This window comes from Aptenodytes forsteri, unplaced genomic scaffold (genome assembly GCF_000699145.1).
Source record: "Aptenodytes forsteri isolate BGI_AS27 unplaced genomic scaffold, ASM69914v1 Scaffold255, whole genome shotgun sequence".
Taxonomy (NCBI): Eukaryota; Metazoa; Chordata; class Aves; order Sphenisciformes; family Spheniscidae; genus Aptenodytes; species Aptenodytes forsteri.
This window is the reverse complement of record NW_008794888.1, coordinates 4,260,095-4,280,248: the sequence shown is the minus strand read 5'-3', so window position 1 is coordinate 4,280,248 and position 20,154 is coordinate 4,260,095. Positions and strand designations below refer to the sequence as shown.

General features: G+C 58.7%; 1 protein-coding gene across 1 annotated transcript in view; it reads right to left on the bottom strand.

The window, feature by feature from the left end:
* Nucleotides 1–14,675: 14,675 nt before the first annotated feature.
* CFAP65 (cilia and flagella associated protein 65) overlaps nt 14,676–20,154 on the bottom strand; it is a 33,566-nt gene continuing 28,087 nt past the window's right edge. The window contains exons 27-32 of the mRNA XM_009275021.1: nt 19,984–20,049; nt 18,060–18,274; nt 17,557–17,706; nt 16,213–16,509; nt 15,398–15,535; nt 14,676–14,712 (exon numbers count right to left, since the gene is read on the bottom strand). Of these exons, the coding sequence (XP_009273296.1) occupies nt 14,676–14,712; nt 15,398–15,535; nt 16,213–16,509; nt 17,557–17,706; nt 18,060–18,274; nt 19,984–20,049 (903 nt within the window). The remainder of the gene's footprint in view (nt 14,713–15,397; nt 15,536–16,212; nt 16,510–17,556; nt 17,707–18,059; nt 18,275–19,983; nt 20,050–20,154) is intronic.

The following is a 20,154-nucleotide window of genomic DNA, read 5'->3' as shown; positions in this document are numbered from 1 at the left end:
CTGGGGTTATGGGGTGCATGGCACTGTGGGGAGTATTACAGAGCCTCAGGGTGTGGGGCATCGCAGGATATGTGGGATGCTGTGGGCTGTTATGGGGTGTACGTATGGGGTGTGTGGGGTGCTGCGTAGTGTGCTACAGGCTCTATGGGGCACTGGTGGTATGCCATGAGGGGCACGCAGGCAGCTTAGTCACTCCCATACAACCCTTTGGATAAAAGCATTGCAGGGGAGAAACTCACCCCCAGCTGCAGGCTGCCCCCCTTCCTCGCTTCTCAGCGTGTCCTACACGCTGGGATGTGCCTCACCCTCCCGCTCGGCACATTTGGGGCAGCCACATGGGAGCCGCAGCTGCGTCCGGGGACAGTGGATCAGGGGGGTCACCCACGAGTGGCTGTGCCAAGGGCCCTTCCCCACTGCACCCCAGGATACTGATGCAGCCTGCCCTCCCTGGGGCATCTCCCAGCGCCTCCAGGCAGTCCCTGGCACCACCCAGCATCCCCGTGGCTGGGTCACCTGCCAGCCCCCAGCCGCACCTGCCCGGCCGGGGATACGGGCAGCGGGAGGCTGGTGCGGGGGCAGGCAGCGACTCTGCTCAAGGGCAGCTGCTAATTTTGGCTCTGGGAGCTGGTTAGTGCTCACCCAGGGCCTCCTGCATAAGCTAATTTAATAAGGACCCCGCATCGCTCCCGGCTCAGCCTGTTCCTGCGCTAGCAAAACAGATCGGGTTTCTCCGTGCCACAGGGCACAGTGTGGGCGGCCGGCAGCCCCGGGGGCACAGTGGGAGGACAGGGTCGCCCAAGTGCTCCGTGCCAAGCCCAGACCATGCCGTCCATGGTCCCCAGCTGTGGGATTATACCCTATGCCTTGTGCAGGTGCTGGTCCTGGGATGGTGCCTGGCTTGGGGAGCTGAGCAGGCTGAAAGGCAGCCCCGAGGGAGGTGAGGCAGGTGCTGCCTGGGCATCCTGATGCTGATGCCACATCTGGGACACATCTGGGGCTTATGGCAGCATGCTGTCTTTCCCACTGCTGTTACGAGTATCTGGGCTAGCTGACCAGGCCAGCACAGCTGTGTGCAGTCCTGCCTCTGGCTGATGCCATGGGCTGAGCCCTGGCCGCCACCCCCCCGAGCCCCACTAGCCCCTCTCTCCTTGCCCCCAACCCCTCTGGGAGCTGCACCGTCACCCCAAGGGGCTGGAGGTCCAGGGCCTGGGCCGAGCAGGAGCAGATGGAGCTGGTGCCGGCCCCTGTTTGTCTTTCTCCCCAGTTGCCTGGTGCTCTGTTTGTTCTGGGGATGACTTCCTGCTGCCAGGGCCAAAACAGGTGGCTTTTATTTGCAGGGTCTGGCTGATTAGATCGGGGCAGTGTGTCGTTCCCCCCACGCAGCCCCACTGCTCCTTTTTCCTCCCCTTTCTCCCCCAGCCTCATTTCCCTGGGAAATCATCCTCCTCGGCAAGGATGCAAACACCCCCCTTCCCTCCCCAAGCATCTCCCCTTCCAGGCTGCCCTGAACATGGCCACACCAGGATTGGTAAATCCCAGCCCAAACCCCCTCTTCCTCTTGCTGGGTCCCCAAATGTCCCCAGCAGAGCTGAGGGGCTCGCTGGGGTCCCCAATGCCACTTGTCCCCTCCTGGGGCCTTGCTGGCCACAGAGGACACACGTGTGCAGGCACACACCCTCCCCAGAAGCCTCCTTGCACAGGCACTGCCTTGCACAGGGAGCCCTGGCACACGCCAGCCGCCCCGCACGCACGTGTCCCCCGTGCACCCAGCCGTCCCCTCCCCGCAGCCGGAAACTCCCGGGATCGCAAACAGCCTGGCAGATGTTGCTGGGATTAGCTCCTACACAGGCGCACACGCACGCCATGGGCTGCCAGCCGTTCTGTGCCCGGAGAGGTCCCGGGCACTCGGGCTCCCCTGGGTAGAGCTTGTCGGGTACCTGCCCCAGCTCCTGCTGCACCCAGAGCAGGATGAGTCCTCAGGGTGAGCAGGCAGTGAGAGAGGAACCCCATGGGAACTGGGGACCACGATGCTGACTGGGCTCTGGGTATCATCACCAATGGCCGGAGAAGGGCAGGGACGCAGTGGAGGGCACAGCCACTTGCAGTGCAAGGGGTACCCACACTGGGTACAGCTCACAGCTGGGTCTTCCAAACAGCCTGCTGAGGTGGTCTTCCACGCAGCACCCCTCACCCCAGCCTCTGCTCTCCCCACGCACCCGTGGCTCTCAGCCAGCCACCAGTACCCCCGCTGGGACCGGCTCTCCAGACCTGCTCACCCGCTGCCCCCACCGGCACCCTGGCCACCCCCGGGCATGCTGCTCACCCCCTCCCTGTGGGACCATGGGTGCCCTCTCTGCCCTGTGGCACCCGCGGCTCTGGAGATGTACCCGCAAAGACCGACCAAGACAAGGATACCCCCAGGGACACATGCTCACCCCCTGCCAGCCATCCAGGACCCGTCCTGCATGGCCCCTGCCTGGCCCTGCCTGCGGGCTGTGGTCTGCCCCTGGCATGGGGGTGTGCTCAGTCCCCCAGCTCTGCCAGCCTTGCTCAGTCCCCAGGAGCTGCTGGGGGAGCCGTGGCCTCACCTGCCTGCTCCCCACTGTTCCCATGGGGACTAATCCCACCTGAAGGTCAGGGAGGCTCCGCCAGCTGCTCACCTCCTGCCTGTGGATTACAGCCTGGGTGTGAGCAGGCCCCCCCTGCCGCATCCCCAGGCTGGCCCAGCCCCGGTATGGGACTGACAGCAGGACAAAACCCAGCCGGGCTGCTCCAAAAGGGGCCCCAGGGTGGCAGGTCCCTTGCAGCTTCAGGTGTCCACCCCACATCCATCATACCCTACCCAGATGGGGATGCCAGGCACCGGGGCAGAGGAGCTGGTACCTGGTCCTTGGGTCCAGATCCTGACCTGAAATGCAGCCCGCTGGTGCCAGCCACTGCGACCTCCTGCCTGTTACCCCAGATGACCCCAGCCTGGCACCCCCAGGGCACCCCATAGCTAGTGTCCTGGAGAAACATGCTGGACCCCACACAGTGCCCAGTGCAGACCAGTCCCAGGGGAGTAGTGATGGAGACAGAGGGAGCATGTCCAACCCTGCACCCAGCCCGTCCTGGATGCAGTTGCGGGTGCATCTCCTGCAGTACCTCGTATCATATTTGAAGGGGCACCACGGGGTGAGCACAGCTTCCCGGGTCCCAGCTTTACCCAGCACCTGGGGTGTTGCCATGGGGGTGCAGGGTGCAAGAACAGGGCTGGGGGTGGGCTGGTCCTTGGACCTCCCCTCCCCAGCTCCCTCAGCCCCCCAGCCAGGGGATGCCAACTCAGCCAGTGCCTGGCCAAGGTCCCACTCCACACCGGTGCTCCTCCACTCCTTTGTCGGCAACACCTGTAGTGCCAGGCGCCCCAAGCCAGAGTGACGCTCATCCAGGAGGCAGACAAAAAGCCTGGCAGTGGCGGCTCCCCTCCTCCAGCAGCTCTGAGGAGGCAGCACAGGCGGGGGCCAAGCCAGGTGCTGCGGCAAGAACAGAACATCCTGCCTCGGGGCTCCCGAAGGCAGCAACAGCTGGGCCAGGAGCAGCAGCCCTGGCACCCTACTCAACGTCCATCTCCTGGGCAGGCTGCCCACGTGCTTCCCGGGGCCACCAGCTGGCCTGGGAGAGGGGAGCCCCATTGCTCACCCCTTCCCCAGAGGCCCCATGGGAGGATGGGGCTGACACACTCCAAGATGCAGGACTAGTGCAAGCTCTGTTTTTTTCCCCCCAGCACCTTGAGTCCTTCAGCAGGACTCCCCCCATCCCCTTCACTCATGGAGGTTCAGAGCCCTTTCCTGGGTCAATAGAAAAACCCGTCCCCTCATCCTAGTGGCCTGTGGGTGCAGGGGGGAGGATGCCAGGCTGTACCCACCTTGTGCCCGATGCTCCCCATGGCCAGGAATGGGCTGGGGCTGGGCAGAGCTGCCTGTTGTTTCACCATAGCAGGATGCAGCTCCACGCCTGGGACCCACCTCTCCCCTCCACCCTGCCTGCCAAATAGCAATAAGCTTGTCCCAGAGCCAGCTGGGCTGAAGGCTGCCTCTCTCCATGGTCTCGAGCTGGGGGGGGAATGTGTGGGATGGACCCATTGCCTGGGGGCAGTATCTGAAGCTACAGCCTGGAAGGGGGATTGCAGGACCCCAGCACAGAGCTGGGACAGTCCCTTGTGTTCCCTGCCCTGGTCCTTGCCTTGGCCAGGAGCAAGCTCGGGGGCTGGAGACAGTCAGGGGGTGCTCAGCAACACCCCGACCTCCAACATTAGCCCAGCCCCAGGGACACAAGCAGCCTCAGTCTCCTTGTGGAAGCTGGCTGGGTACACGCAGCGGTGCTGGGACAGAGTGACCTTCAGGGGCAGGGACCCCCTGCTCAGCCTGCACATCTCCTCCAGGCACAACAAAGCCATGGCAAATAGGCTGGGTGGGGGACAGCTGGGGTCTAGGGGTGCCCACACAACCCTGGTGCTCAGCCCCTGGGGTGCCCACACAGCCCTGTGTGCAGCGGCAGCTCCCTGGGCTGATCCCCCCAGGGCGCTGGGGTGCAGAGGTTAACCAGCTGCCTCTGCCACATCCTGCGGCAAAGCAGTGCCTGCCCCGGGATGGCACACCCCATCCGGGCTGGGCAGGACACACAGCCCGCAGGCAGCACCCCGCAGGCAGCCAGCAACGGTGCACGCCTCTGCTTACACCCACACCTTCATATGATCCACACACCATGGAGGACACGGAGCAGCAAGTGTGGCAAGGGGCATGGCCAGCGCACACGTTTAGCTCAGCAGGAGCACAGACACACACACACACACACGCACACATGCACACGCAGTGCAGTTAATGCAGCATCAAGATGCACCAGCTCCGCACTGCCTGCCCAACCCAGGGAGGGTATACACACACATGCACAGCCATGCACACAGATGCACACACATAAACATATATATGCAAATGCACACACATACACACACACACCTGCATACAACTACACCTATATGCAAATGCAGACATGGGCACTCATGCCTCCCCAGTGCGCCTCCTGCACCCTGCCCTCCCCATGCAAATCCTCCCCGTGCAAAGCTGCACCATGCAAATCCCCAGCCCAGGTCCCCGGGTCCCCAATGCCACGCAAACGGCCATGTGGGGCCCAGGGGGTGGGGGGACAGCACCGCACAGTGCAGGTAGCAGCACCCCCCTGCGCCTCATCCCCTGCCAGACTGGCACAGCCCTTGGCACTGGTGCTGGCTCTGACATGGGAGACGTGGGTGTTTAAAGCCCCTGGCTCTGCCCAGCTTGGGGATCAGCTCACACTTGGGTGCAAACCCTGCCAAAGGGCCATTCCCCAGCCAACACAGCCCCTAGGGCAATGTGGCTTCCCGGGGCCACCCCCAGCTTTGAAGGGTGTCACGGCTTCCCAGTGCCACTGGGCTGGCAGAGCTGGGACAGGGAGAGCAGGCTGGGAAGGTGGCGGGGGGGCGGGCATTTTCTAGTGCTGCTGCTTGTGGCTGTCCCCTTCTCCTACTGGGACACCCATGCTGCCCTTCACACAGACCTGCTGCTGGTGCCAGCACAGGGTCTGGCTCCCTGGCTGCTGCCCGGATACCTGAAAAGCCAAAAAAATGCTTTTCTGGAGCATCAGGGCTATCTACAGGGTACAACATAGGTCCCACAGGGTGCAGGCTCATGCTAGAGCACAAGGCAGCCCAGCAGTGCATGGAATCACTGAGGGAGAGTGAGGCGGCCGGGCAGCATCTTTGCAGCCCTGCTCTGACAGATATCATCTCTGCCGGGCTCTGCCCCCACGGGGACGCACGTGTGGCGGCTGGAGCAGCATGGGCAGCAGGGTCTGGCTTTGCTCAGCGTTATTAATTGTGCTCTGTTTGATCCCAGCCTGAGCGGGGCAGCTGCAGGGGGTTACGCGTAACAGGGGATGTGTTGTGCTTTCTTGGCTTTTCAACTTTGCCAGGCTTGGTGGCAGGAGACAGAGCCCAGAGACATGGCCCAAAGGGGCCTGTGGCCACCGTGACGGCCAGTCACCACACTGTGTGGTGGCTGTTCCCAGGCTAGGATGGGCGCTTGGCTCTGGAGAGACGTGGGGAGCTCAGCACCCATGGAGATGCTCTTTGATTTTGGTGCTTTCCCACACCACCAGTTGGAAACTTTCTGAGCCTCTGCCCAGGCGGGGAGCCCAGGAGGTGCGTTGTCTCCATCCCTTGCAGGGGCACCCCAGGGAGGGAGCAGGGCTCTTCTGCTCCAGGGCAGGGGCTGCTGAGCCTTGTCCTGCATATGGATTGGATGGGGGTGAGGGAAAGCAGCAGGAATCATCCTGTCCCTTGGCACACTCCTGGGCTCCTTCACCTCCAGCCTCTCCTCCATCTACACTGTGGGGCTGGGCTCAGCCTTTGCGGCGTTTGTGGAGAGACTGCAGGAAGGGCTCGGGACCCACCTGTACACTCAGAGCATCCCTGAGCATGGCGGGGCTGGAGCTGGATCCTGTGCTACAAGAGAAGTGCTCGTGCCTGCTGGGGAGCGCCCGGGAGCGGCATTCCTAGGGCAGGGCAGGACCATGCTTGGGGCTGTCAGAGAAATTGCAGACATGGCCAGCCAAGGAGGTGTGGAGCATTTTGCACCCCACAGACAACCTACTGGGGTGGGAGGAAAGCAGGTCCATTGCTGTCCCATCTCCTAGCCCTCCAGGACTCCCTGCTGTCTCCATGTGGCTAGGAGCAGCCCCGGGCTCCGAATGTTTCTGTGCTGGCGGAAGGCAATGGGGATGGGACAGGACACGGGATGGGACAGGAGTCCAAGTCAAGCACTGCACTGCGCTTTGAGAGCAGGGCAGGCAGTGGGCAGTGCTGTCCTGGAAGAGACTCCCCAGCTTGTCAAATCCAGCCCCCCCATACCCTTCCACAGCAAGCATGGGCAGGGGTATTGCCTCCAGCAGGAGCTGGTACCTGGCCCGCAGGATGAGGGTGAGCAGCAGGTGAAACTTGCCCAGGGCAGCCCAGTGCACAGGCAGATGGACCCTGGAAGGACTGGGAAGTGCAGCTCCTGGGACCGAACCTGGGCAGAGGCGTGTGGGAAAGGATGCGACACCCCCCCCATCCTCTGCCCTCCCTCCGCACTGCCTGCACTGTGTCAGCAGATAAAGCTCCCTTGGTGCCAGCAGACCATTGAGACCTACCTGCGCATTTGGCAGAGGCTGGCGAGCTCCACCCTGGGCCAGTGCTGTGCCAGGGCAGGGCAGTGCTGCCAGGGCTCCCTGTGCCTGCCACAGCCCTGCAGTGCTGCCGGGGCGCAAGGGCCAGGCTGTCCTTCCCCAGCAAGCTGCTGCAGGCAGCGGTCAGCCGCGCAGGTGGGATGCATGTGCCTAGTGTGTTACACATGCCTGTCATGCCAAGAGCATGTGGACGTGGGACCTGCACGTCACAGCCTGCAAAGCTGAGTGTCAGAAATGCCATGTGTACCAATGCCACGCAGGTCCCATGTCCCGTGCGTGTGCAGGTCGCATGGCATTTGTGCATGCTGCGTGCAGATTGTATCATGCATGCACTGCCTGTCCATCGCTTCATGCATGTGCCATGCACAGGTCATACGCTGCACGCGTGTGTTTAGGTGAAGATTGTGTGTTGTACACACGTCCTTTGTGCGCTCCGCACACAGGCTGTATGTTCGTCCTGGCATGCGTGCTGCAAACCAGCTTGCATGTCCTGCGTGAGTTGCAAGCAAGCGTGCGCTCCCTACATGGGCTGCAGGTCGCGGGCACATGGGACACGCTGTAGCGGTGTGCGGGTGGTGTGGCGCATGTGCGCGCCAGCCGCACGCTTGCAGACGGGCTGGACCTGCCTAACGCGAGCCGAACGAACAAAACGTTCAGGTCAGGTCTTGCACGTGGGGCTCGACGCCAGGCAAGTGCAGAGTTGCTCTGGGCTCGGACGGCGTGGGCTGGAGGGGTGCTCTGCCATGGGCTGCCAGCAGCCCCTTCCCCATCCTTCTTCCTGAGCCGGGTCCCTCCAAGCTGGGAGCCGCTGTCCGTGCTGCACCCACTGCCCTGAACCAGCTCCTCCGGGGGTAAAGTCCGGAAGGTTGGATGCTTGACACCTGCTGCCTGGGAAAGCCAAACAGAGCAGGGGTGGGTTAAACTGGCACAGCAGCGTGGGGAGGCAGGGTGGGAAAACAGGGCAGGAAGGAAGGAAGGAAGGAAGGAAGGAAGGAAGGAAGGAAAAGGAAGAAAGGAAGAAAGGAAGAAAGGAAGGAAGAAAGGAAGAAAGGAAGGAAGAAAGGAAGAAAGGAAGGAAGAAAGGAAGAAAGGAAGGAAGAAAGGAAGAAAGGAAGGAAGAAAGGAAGAAAGTAAATGAAGGCGGGGAGTGGAACAGAAAGGATCAGAAAATACAGGAGAGAGAGAAGGGAAGAGTTAAGGGAAGGGGACAGCCGGGATGGTGTCCCCTGAGCCCATCCCCTTCCCTCCCGGGAGTTCGGGGGTGCCACTGGGCTCTCAGTGCTTGTCCCAGGGGAGCCCCCAGGGCGTCCTCCCCGCCCAGGACCCTGCTCCCAGCTGGGCAGGCAGGAGCCCGGCCCAGGTGTGCCGGGCTACAGCACCTCACCTGGCTCCGGTGACACGCTGGCAGCTGGCAGGTGAGCGGCTTCGCCTTCCCCCGCCGGCTCACGAGCAGAAAATGAGGGTGACGCCGGCTGGATGGGGCTTTTATAGCCCTGATAAAAATAGCGCTGGCTGGCCGGTGATCGGGGGGCCGGAGAGATGTGACTGAGCAGAGACAGGCGAGAGGGTTGGGCTGGCGGCGGCGAGCCTTCTTCCCAGCACACCTGTCACGGCTCTGTGTTTGCTCAGAGCAAATATTGACCCAGGGAAGGCAGGCTGGGCAAGGGAGGCGATTAGCGAACCTAGATTAGAGGCAGAGCAGGTCTCTATGCAAACTCTCCAGGGCTGCCTTTGTTAATGGGAGCCTGATGGGCTGATAGGAGCCAGGAGCCTGGGTGCTGGCGCGGGCGGTGGGGAGGAGGAGGTGGGGGGGGGAGAGGAGGAGGCATTCATTAACCTGCACTGGAACAACACCAGCTGTCACTTTTCCACCCACCTGCCTGGCTCACTTTGCAGCTGGGGGTGAGGGGAGAGCGGGGGGCCAGGGGAGACAGGTGTGGGGGTACCCCACCTGGGCAGCTCTGGGGTGGGGGCTGCTTGCTTGCAATGCCTTGGGCTGCTGAAAGGTGAGGGAGCGGTAAGGTCCCGGGGCTGGAAAGCAAAGCTACCGCCTATCCTAAGCAACTTGACACTGGTGCCAGTGATGGCAAGGACCCCCTTGCCCCCCCCCCAATCCCCCCACTCATGCTGAAGACCCCTTGGGCACACCAGGGAGATGCACACTTCATTGACAGGAGCCCACAGACCTCTGAGCCGGGCAGCAAAGCAGAACTCAACAAAGCCACCTCTGCTCGCTCTCTTTGGGAGCGTTTCCAGCACGGCTGCATGGGCCAGGAGCCAGCCCTCCCAACGCAGCCGCGAGAACAGGATGTGTTTCACTCCATGTGCACATGCCTTCCCGTGGAGTCACCGCATCCCAGAGTCACACCACTCTTCCGCATCCTGGCTGTGTCACAGCGGGGTAAGCGGTGCAGACACCCCCATGCTGGCTCTGGGGGCAGCGTGCAGAGCCCATGGGGGCCAGGAGAAGTTTAGACACACTCCTGTAGCACCCAGCCACGCTTCTCAGCCCTGACAATCCTCAGCTGATCTCAGCCGGAGCCAGCAGGAGCTGGCCTATCTCTCTGGGTTACTCTGGCACCCGCAGCTCCCTGGATAACGGAGCATGAAGTGCAGCTTCTGTGGCAGGAGAAGTTCCTTTGTGCAAGTGCACTGGCGTGTTTGTTTGTGTAGATGGGTGTGTTTGTGGCTGGGGAAGGGGGTAATGCTGCTTTAACACCCACAGCAGACACCTGCAGGTATCCTGGTCCTGGGTGTGCTTTAGAAACTGCCACCACTGTCCTTTCCAGAGCAGGAGTGTGCTTGCAGTGGATTCCCAAATAGAAGTGGATAGGTGCAGATCCTTATCAGCCACTGCCACCCAACTCTTCTTCCCTGGAGACTTGTCTCTCAGAATCAGGATTTTGAAAGGCAGGCTCCATCCCTCCTGCCTGCTGCTGTCTCTGGGGCTGAGGTCCTGCAGGCTCCCAGCCCAGCAGAGCCTGGCACGGGAATGAGCTGGAGTGATGCCAACCTGCTGGCCTCGGTCACCCTGATCCTCTTTTCCAGTAGTTTTAGCAGCAAAGGAAACGCAGAACCACTGCTGCCCTGGGTTGTGGTGCTAAGAGGAAACATGATATTCCCTCTCTTTTTGACACTATACAGGCCCTGATGCTCGGGCTTGCCCACTTCTTTCCCAGCGTGGAAAACACACTGGGCAGGACTCTCGCCTCTCCCTGCCAGGCCACGCACCGGCAGAGCAGAGCAGAGCAGCAGCTCCTGGCATAGGCTGCCTGGCTGCCCCCCCCCCCCTTTCCGGAGAAGCTAGAAAACCCCCAAACACCACACTGCTGCTGCTGTAGCTCCAACAGACATCTCCAAGACAGCACTATGTGCTCTGCCAGAAATGCTTTCTCACCCCAACCTCTCTCCTGCAAGGGCAGGGCCCCACCACGCACCAAATAACAGCAAAGACTGCCCTTGCAGGGCTACCCTATGGAAAACGGGAGAAAAGCGGGTCCCTTGAGCTTGCAGAGTGCCCTGCACTGGACAGCTATCCCAGGCAACATCTTCCACCTGCCCTGGCCCTGGCATCTCCAGGGCAGCACCTACCGGCGTGTGCTCTTCCCTGGCAGGCAGGCAGGCAGGCAGGCAGCGCTGGGACCCAAGCCCCTGCTTATGCACTCAGCAGGGCTGGCCCCGGCAGAGGCAGGCTCAGCCTCCTCTTGCAGCAGCCAAGGGTTTGTGCTGCCTCACTGTCCCATGAGGACTGACCAGCTCACATCAGAACACCTCTCATGTCCATCGGGAGCCACCGTTGTGCCCCGGCCTGACCTGGGCATGGACTAAAAAGTCCCCATTCCCAAATACCAAAGCAACACAGCTGAGCCAGCAAAGCCCGGCATCTCAGACATGGGAGGCCAGGGATGAAGGGTCTCTTCACAGTCCTGCCAAGGGTTTTGGGAGGATGACCTTCACATTTTTTCTCTCCAGACTTTACCTGGCCTGCGCAGACACCGCAGGCTAGTCAGGGCAGGACCTTTCCAGGTTCCTACCTAATACTCAGTACAGGGGGAAAAGGGGCCGATTCCAACCAGGGGCTGTGCACACCTGCAGCAGGGGGCCCAGGGGACTGTCCCCTAACACTGCCACCTTTCCCACATGGACACAGAGCCACGCCAAGTGGGTCTTTTGCAGGGGATCCAGGCTCCCCAGCTGCAGTGGGACAGCAGAGCCTTGCAGACACCCTGGCAGGGAAGACCAAGAGCAGCTTTGTTCCCTTCCCTTTATCTCCCAGACAATGGCACGATTCAGCAGGTGTTAAATGTTTTAATGGGATTCAGGATAGCTTCTGTTGCCCACCTGCCCCAAGGCCATTTCACCCCTCCCTAGGAGCCAGGACTAACAGCCAAGAAGAAAAGGCCTGTTGTGTGTTGCATTAACTGCCTGATGACTGAGCACTCCTGATAACTAACACAAGAAGGAGGGGAGCCCCATTAGCTTGCCAAGCCATCCTCACGCTGGCCGTATACCTGCCAGTAGCCTGTCCTGGATGGCCTGGCCACCAACCCCAGCCCCATGGGAACATCACCCCACTTCACCACCCGAACACCAGTGGGAAGGAGCGGGACCCGTATCTACAATATCTCCATTAGAGAGATGTGCATTAGAAACATGGCTGGTGTTGTGGCAGGGGCCAAATCCAGTCCTGGAAGCCAGTACAGCAAGCTCAGACTTCCTCCTGCCTGAGACCCAAATGTGGTCAGCAGAGCCAGGGCTTCTCCCCTCTTCTGGGAACTGGGCTGTGGGTCTGGCTCTACTACAGTCCCACGGTTCATCGCCTTTGCCCTTGGCAGTGGGTAGCAACAAAGCCTCTTGCTAAGGGACAAGTCCTCCCCACCAGCGCTGCACATCTCTGCCCACCCTTCACCTCACCACTGCCCCCAAGATGCAAGTGTGGGGAGGAGCAGCAGGGAAGCACTGAAGCCCCTGGGTGAGTGCATTGCTGCAGGCTCCCCACTCTGCAGAGCTCACCCCAAGCGGTGCCTGGGGGTGCTGCTGTCTCCCACTCCCTTTGCCAAAGGGACAGCGGTATGGCTTGGTTGCACATGCGAGTGTTTTCCAAAACCAGGGCCAGGGTCTAGTTCCCAGCTTGAGAAGAGGAAGCAGGAATTTCCCCAGTTTGGGAAAGGGGCTGTCCCTGGTGTATTTTTAACTTAGGATGAGGATAAAAGAAGAAAAGTGCGTGACAGCTGCTAATGGCTTTGCTTGGTGCACGCTGAGTGGTTCTGGTTGACAGGCACCAGAGAAGACCTAGAATAGAGGTGACAAACCACCATCTCACACCTGAGCCAAGGGAAGAAAGATTTCTCTCTCAGATGTGTAGGTAGCTCTCAGACCTCTTGTTCCCTGACTCACCCGTTGCTGAAGGCACTGTCTCAGGGCTCTCTCCTACTAGAGGGACCCTAATCAGAAAAGTGAATTTACCTCTGATAGTGCTCCAACAGGCAAGTACAGTGTGAGTTCCGTTTTCTCCAGGTCCAGGCTGTGTTCAGTACAGGAGAGTGGGGAGGATAGGAGCTTTAATGACAAAAAAGTCATTCCCTGCACATGTGTCTGCACTCAGGCTCCATCCATTTGCTCTTGGGTGTTACAGCACACTAACACACAGCATTTCCCATGTTGACCCATCTGTGCCACAAGGCAGAGGAGTTAACAGCGACGCAGTCCAGAGAGCATCAGATCACACAGCAGGTCTGGGGATGGACAAACTCACTGACCCTGTCTCCGCTGCTCCAGGCTGCTCTTGGGCTCCTGCAGGCAGCTGGACTCAACCTGCTTTAGGACAATGGCGAGGCTCCTGCCCCTGCCTGTGTGACCCATTTGGGAAGCCTGTCACAGGACTACAGAGCATCTGTAGCGAGCAAATCCTACTGAGGAGCCTGCATCAAGCAAAGTCACCCTAATTGGACTGAACAGCCAGGCCCTGCTGCTGCCTTGAGCTGGGGAAGAAGGAGGTGGTACCCTGTCACCTGTTCAGCACCAGCTGAAGCCCAGAGGAAGACAGAAAAGCTGCCGTGACTTAGCATACCTGGCACACAGAGTGTCGGGGAGGGAGGAGAGGGTCTGCACTTCTCATGAGAAAGATCCAGGACCCACGTGAAGGCCCCAGGAGCCCAGGCTGAGCTCAGGAGCTGGCAGTGCCTTTGCTGTATCTCTGACAACAGGAACAGCTCGGCCCTGGGGCTTAGTAACGGTTACGCACGCAGGGCTCCTGCACAGAGCAGAGCGCTGGGGTGGTGCTGGATGAGCTGCAGCACCCCTGGGCACAGCAGGCATCTGCCCTCTGCCGAGCAGGGCAAAAGCCCTCTGCAGCTCCTCGTGCACGGTCTTCTCTTGGGCTGCAAGGGGAGAAGGTGCAGCCCCGGTCTTGGCTCGGTGCTGGCACCGGGAACACAGGACAGGAGGGTTTGGAGGGGGACACCAGCTGCATCCCCCCCAGAGCAGGGTGGCTGGGTGAGCCCTGCGTAGCGGAGCCCGTAGCAGGGCTGCAGAAGAGGGGAGATGCTGCAAACCCACCCTTGCTGCCTGGCACGGCCGGCCTGCCGGCTCTGCCGAGGAGCAGGCAGCCGGCGCCCGGCACCGGGCGCAGCTCCGCGCTGGCACCTGGGATTTCTCACAAGTAACACTGCCACCTCCCGGCTGTGACAAACCCCGCTCCTTCACAGTGACACCCTCCCGCAGCCTGCCGGACCCCTGCGCCAGGCCAAGGCTCAAAGCATCCCCTTCCCCAGGTGACAGCCTTGCAGTTTGAAAAGGGGATAGCTCCTCCAGGGCGCTCCCAAACCCAGATGCATCGATTACATACGCTACTCGCCGGTGCCTGTGTGCCCAGAGGCCAAGCTCCTTTTATTGGGCTGCCGAGTGTGCTAGACGGTGCTGCAGCTGCTCTCTCAGGCTGCAGCTGCTCTCTCAGGCTGGGTCGCTGTATGTGGGACCTGCAGTAGCCACTGGAGCAAGGAAGGGGAGAGGAGGATTTCAGTACCTGCACCCTACTGATGTCGGCAGGGGCTCAGCACCTCAATGCCCAGCTGTCAGTCCTTCCTCGGCTACATTTCAAAGCAGATTCCACTTCTCTCCCAGCTGGTACAGACTGGGGGCAGTGGGAACAGTCACAGAGGCTGTCCATGTGCTCCCTGTAGCGCAGGGAGGTTCTTTTCTGATGACGTGGCCAGCCACAGAGAGGAGAGATCTCATGAACTCTGCTGTGGAGTTACCAGAGGATTCAAATTGGAGCTGAGGACATAATCAGGACATACCTCCTGAGAGGCAGCCAGCATGCTGAGCTCAGGTCATGGTGTGAGAGTGTCAGAGTTGCTCTGGACATCACAGGGACAGGATGAAGAGTGGAGACAGTTGATGCGCTTGAAGAGCTCAAGCAGCACAGTGCCCAGCAGTTATGCTCTTGAGGGTGGGGGTGCTGGATTGGTGATTCTGAAGAAGAAGAGATTGCTTTTGGGGTGGGGGGAGTGCAGGCTGTTGCCGCCTCACCCCAGGCAACTATCCCTCCTTGAGGGATCACGGGGAACACCCATCGTCTATCTAGACAAGACTCCTGCAGCTCTGGAGATGACATCTCCATCCAACAACCTTCTCCCACGCTCCCTCAATCCAATCTCCCTGCACTTCTCCCCAAGCTGGGGCAAATCCTCATGCTTTGCCCTCAGCCCCAAATCTGCCTCCCCAACGGTGGCCATTCCCTCAACCTAACTAGATCCCACACCATCTTGGACTACGAAAGCTTTGCCCCCTTTCTGCTGTCAAAGGCTGTGCTGCCTGCTCCTTGACCCCTTTTCCCAAGAGACCCTCTTTGTGTTGGGCTCTCCAGTGCCTCAGGCTGGCCCCCTTTGCCAGCTGTTCACTCACAGCGCCCTGCCCCAGAGTTGCATGATGGTCTCGGGTCCACAGAAAGGCATTACCACCTCTGCTCTGTGGCTCAGGATAAACCAAGAAGGGGCAGAGGCTTTGGGAGGGGATTCCCCCTTTTGCACAGGCAGCCTTGGCATTGATAGGCATCGATCCAGCTAATCCACATGGTCTAGAAAACGGGCTTGTGCTTCAGCCTGACATATTAAGGACAGGTCCTGTCCCCCACCACAGCACAGATACACTCTGCTACCTTCGGAAAGGGCTGGGGGGGAGAGCAATGACCCTGGGCCGGGCTGTCAGCACCACCTCCCCACGGCTGGCTTCGATCAGGATATTCTGCAGTGTGTTTTCCAGCAGCAGCTCCACCAGGTTCCCAAAGGCCGGCTGCCTGCAGGGGCAAAAGTACAGGCAGAGGACAGCTATCAGAAAGCAGATAAGGCAGGCTGCTTGCTGTGACTCCTCCCAGGACACATCAGGCACAGCAGTGGAGCACACACTCTTCCCTACACACTGAGGCCAATGAACCAAAGGCTTGAGCAATGGGGTGCTGACCCTTCTCCCAGAACTGTCACCAGCTGGCGTCAGGCCTTGACCTCAGACAGAGCTGTGTGACTGTGGTTTTACGGGTTTCTCCCTCCAAGCTGTGCTGTAGTTAGTATTTGTGCATATGCTCATGGCCTGTAGCAGCGTGCAAGAGTGTAGCCACAGCAAATGCAAAGTGATGAAATACTGCAGTAAAAGTAAAAGGTAAGGTAAGCACCCACTGCACTCTAATGTGTAATACGGCCAGGAGTGTCCGAGCATAAAGCAGACTTTACTCACCACCAACATCCTGGCACTGCCCAGGACTCAGCCCCAGGACACAGCAAACCTGCACTCTTCACAAACCACACTCGGGAGAAGGTGGCTAGGCAGGCTAGCATCGATTTCCACCCAGAGCACACAGAACACCCCAGCAGAAATGCTGCAGGGCAGAAGCAGAAATGGGTTTCTGGCCAGGTGGTGTGCTGCCATGGCTCTCCTGCCTGTGCAGCTCTTGCCTTTTCTGTGTGAGTTCTTCCTCACCTGCTCATCATCTCCTTCTGCTCCCTCAACTGCTCATGGTGCAAAATCTCACTCATCCTCTCCCAAGACTCCAGAAAATCATTGTTCGGAGAGGTTTCCTGCCTCATTTCTTTCCTCTCTCCATCCTTCTCAGGGTAAAGATCTGGGGAAGCAGAGACCCTGGAGGGGACCGTGGAGCACTGTCTCCTGTCCCGGAGCTCTGCTGATTCTTCACACCGGAACTGGGAGAAATATGGAATGGGCTCATCCAGGCTTCTTCTTACTGCATCATGGAACTGGGTGTTCTCCAAGAGGCCTCTGGGAGAAGGAAAATAATGGATGAGTCCCAGCAAATCAGGTATCTGTATGATCCCAGAGGATCATTACAAGACAGTACAAATCAGAGGAAAACCCTGACTGATGTCAATGTTTAGTCTGACCCTTCTTGCTTTCTGGGTCTAAGGGAGGCAGCAAGATGGCTTGAGCTAAGGAAACTACCTTTGCCTCCCCAGCACTGGTTCTTTATGCAGCTGACAGACAAAATAGGTGAATCCCAATGCAGCCTGTTCCCAAGATCATGGCAGGCAGAGTGCCCTGGTTCCTGGGCAGTGACACCGATCACTATGCAGAGATGGGTGCAGCCCCTAGCTGGGGAGCAAGACTCTGCCTTTGGCTGTGTCCTGGTTTCGGCAGGGATAGAGTTAATTTTCTTCCTAGTAGCTGGTACAGTGCTGTGTTTTGGATTTAGGGTGAGAACAATGTTGATAGCAACAACTAAAACGTCGTTGTGTTAAGTAGTGCTTACACCAGTCAAGGACTTTTCAGCTTCCCGTGCTCTACCGACTGAGAAGGCTGGAGGTGCACAAGAAGCCGGGAGGGGGCACAGCCAGGACAGCTGACCCAAACTGGCCAAAGGGACATTCCATACCATGTGCCGTCATGCTCAGTACATAAACTGGGGGAAAGCTGGCCGGGGGGGCCGCTGCTCGGGGACTGGCTGGGCATTGGTCGGTGGGTGGTGAGCAATTGCACTGTGCATCATTTGCTTTGTATATTATTATGATGTTATTATTAGTTTCTCTTCCTTTTCTGTCCTATTAAACTGTCTTTATCTCAACCCACGAGTTTTTCTCACTTGTGCTCGTGTGGTGCTCAGTTGCCGACTGAGGTTAAACCACAACAGGCTGTCACACCAGGACTCCTGAGCTTGTAGCCCCCAAGGCAGCCTTTGACAGGCTGGATCCCCTGTTCTGGTGCAACGCAAGTGCACAGACTCCTCTGGGATTAGCAGGGGGCTGGCTGTGCTGCACACACTCCCCTGAAGGACAGGGGCTCCAAAGTGGGTGAGGGTGAAGAGACACGCACCTGATGATACCTGTGAGTATGTCAGTCACTGTCTGCAACTCCTGTTTGGAAGCAGCAGCCAGGGACAGCCATTTGGGGTCCATGTCCATCCTGTCTCTGTCCCTACTCCCGTCCACAAACTTGCTCTCCAAGGGCCAGTCGCTGAAGGGGCTGAGAAAGAAGGAGTTGTTCCATCAGTGGCAGCACTACTGAACCAAACTACCAAAGACCTGCATTGTCCTGGCTGAGCAGCAGCACTGCAGGCAAGCGGGGAGTGGTGCAGGGTGCTGGGGAAAGAGTGGGAGCTGTTGCACTTGTGACAGCAGCAGGAACACTATCATAAAAGAGGAGCACTGAGCTCTGACAGTATCTCCCTTTTGAGGGAGGGAGAGAAACACGTCCTGTCAGCTAATGCTGGGGAAAGCAAGGCACCTCCTGCCTAAGCTCCAGCTTCAGTGCAATATCACAGCATGGACAGCCCTGGTTCAGATGAAGATGCCAATCCAAAAAGCTGGATCTCTTACCGGGACAAGAAGTATTTGGGGAACTCCGAGGTGAAGTTGCTGTAGAAGTCTTCAATAGAGTAGGACCTGGCTGTCACACCAAGGTGTAAGAGGATGGGCTTGGGAGGCTCTGGTTTGACCCACACACGGCTGGCTTCTTTGTCTAAGAGTAGCCTCCTCTGAAAGTGTCCGGCAGGCAGATTGGGCATAGGGTGGTTTTTAATAGGGGGTAGCGTCTGTTGGAGAGAAAGAAATGGCAGGTACTTGGTTGTTTCTCTGGCCATAGGTAGGCTGGCATAGGTGTAAGCATTGGCATGAGAACTGGAAAGTCCAGCAGTCAGAACCACCAGATCCTGGACAAGAGACAGTGTCAAAATGATCTTGGCACTGCAGTACTGTTATCAGGCACGAGTGGCCAGGCTGGAAATCAGGTCCGCTCCCTCCTCACTGCCTAGCATGCGAGCCCCGAGTGTCAGCAGGGTTTCAGGGTCTCCCCAGGGCACTCAGGGCTGTTGTACTCAGCTCTATCCCTGTGGAACTCTGGGAGATCACCTCTGCTCTTCTGAGCACACCGGGAGTGCTGTGGAAGAAGGGATGTGCAGGAATGCATGCGGAAATTGTCCCCCGAGCCTGGAAGGAAGCCAGGAACTGACTCCAGCCACACCACATGGGCCAGTTTGGGGTTGAATTACCAGCAGTCAGTTTGGGGGAAGTTTCTTAGGGCAGGAGTATTCCAGAAGCCTGGGCCAGAAGGACACCACCCAGCTCTGGAGAAGCCCTCAGGCATCATAGGACTTCAGTGACCTTCAAGACATAGCTGTCCAGCCTCTGGGAATGAGGCCAGAGGCCTTCACCGCTCCTGACACAGACACAGCAGGCCATTGCAGGCTCCAAATTGTCACTAGGAGCTAAAACCCTAGAGGACTAAATGAAACTGTTTTTACTTTTCCACAACCATCCTTATGTTCATCCCAGTGAATGCCTCGACCTGCATCACTGATCACACCTAACAGCACAGGGCAGACAGTCCAAGCTAGAGCTGCCCTGAGCTGATACCTTCACACAGGACACTGCAGGGCATGCAGAGGCACTCTGCAGGGTCCCAGAAGCACTGTTACAGCCTTACTATGGTGGCAGTCCTGAGATAACAAGCTATGACTCCTAGCTGAATGAACCTGCTCAGGCCCAACCTCACACCAACTCCTCTTAACCCTTCCACTTCTCGGGTTGGCTGGTTCTCCACAAGCCCTGTCATTCCCACAGCACATGCTGCCGCTGGCTGTAAGCGCAGCGTGGCTCTGCCTTTGGGCCCAGGCAGTTCTGCAGAGCATTCACTGGGACCTTGTTCACACCTTGCCACCACTGCTGGAAAAGCTGCCTTCACAACTCAGAGCAGCTAACGTGGGCCCATGCACACACTTGTGTGAGCTTGAGGGGAAACAGAGATGAACCAGGCAAATTGAGCTTTAAAGCTTTCCATGCACTTAAATCAAGGCAGTTCCTGCCTGCAGCTTCTCCCGAGGCACAGAGCGCAGCTCTTTCAGCAGCGACAACAAAGTCTGCACCATGTCACGCCAGGGTCCTGCCGCTTTCCATCGTGGCACACATTCCATTGTGGCCCCAGTGTGAAACCAGTCCAGGTACCGACTGCCCTGCCCACGTGCATCTTTTCTGCTTATTCAAAACCTTTCCCCCTTTCTCCAGTCACGGGTGCACGTTTGGTTCCAGTTTCACTTCCTGTTCGCCTCAGCTGGAAAGTGACTGCCCGCAGGACACAGCCAGACAGTCTGATTCTTCCGGCTCCTCCAGTCTGTCTCCCAGAGCCTTGAAGCTGCAAATCTTGCTGTGCTCTCTGTCCAGGCTCCCATGCTGTGATATCCAGCATCTGCCTCTTTCCTAAAGCAGTCAGTTTGATTCTACTATGGGCGAGACAGGCCTGACTTACTTTGTATTTCCTGATCACAGCTGAGGATTCAGGAAGATTTTCTGTCTCAGCAGAATCTGATGACCTCTAAAAAGAAAAAAAAAACCAAAAAACCAAAAACCAAAAGAAAAAAAAGAGGAAGAAAGAGAAATCACAGTGTAGGAAAGATATGGAGCAGAACAACACTCCAGG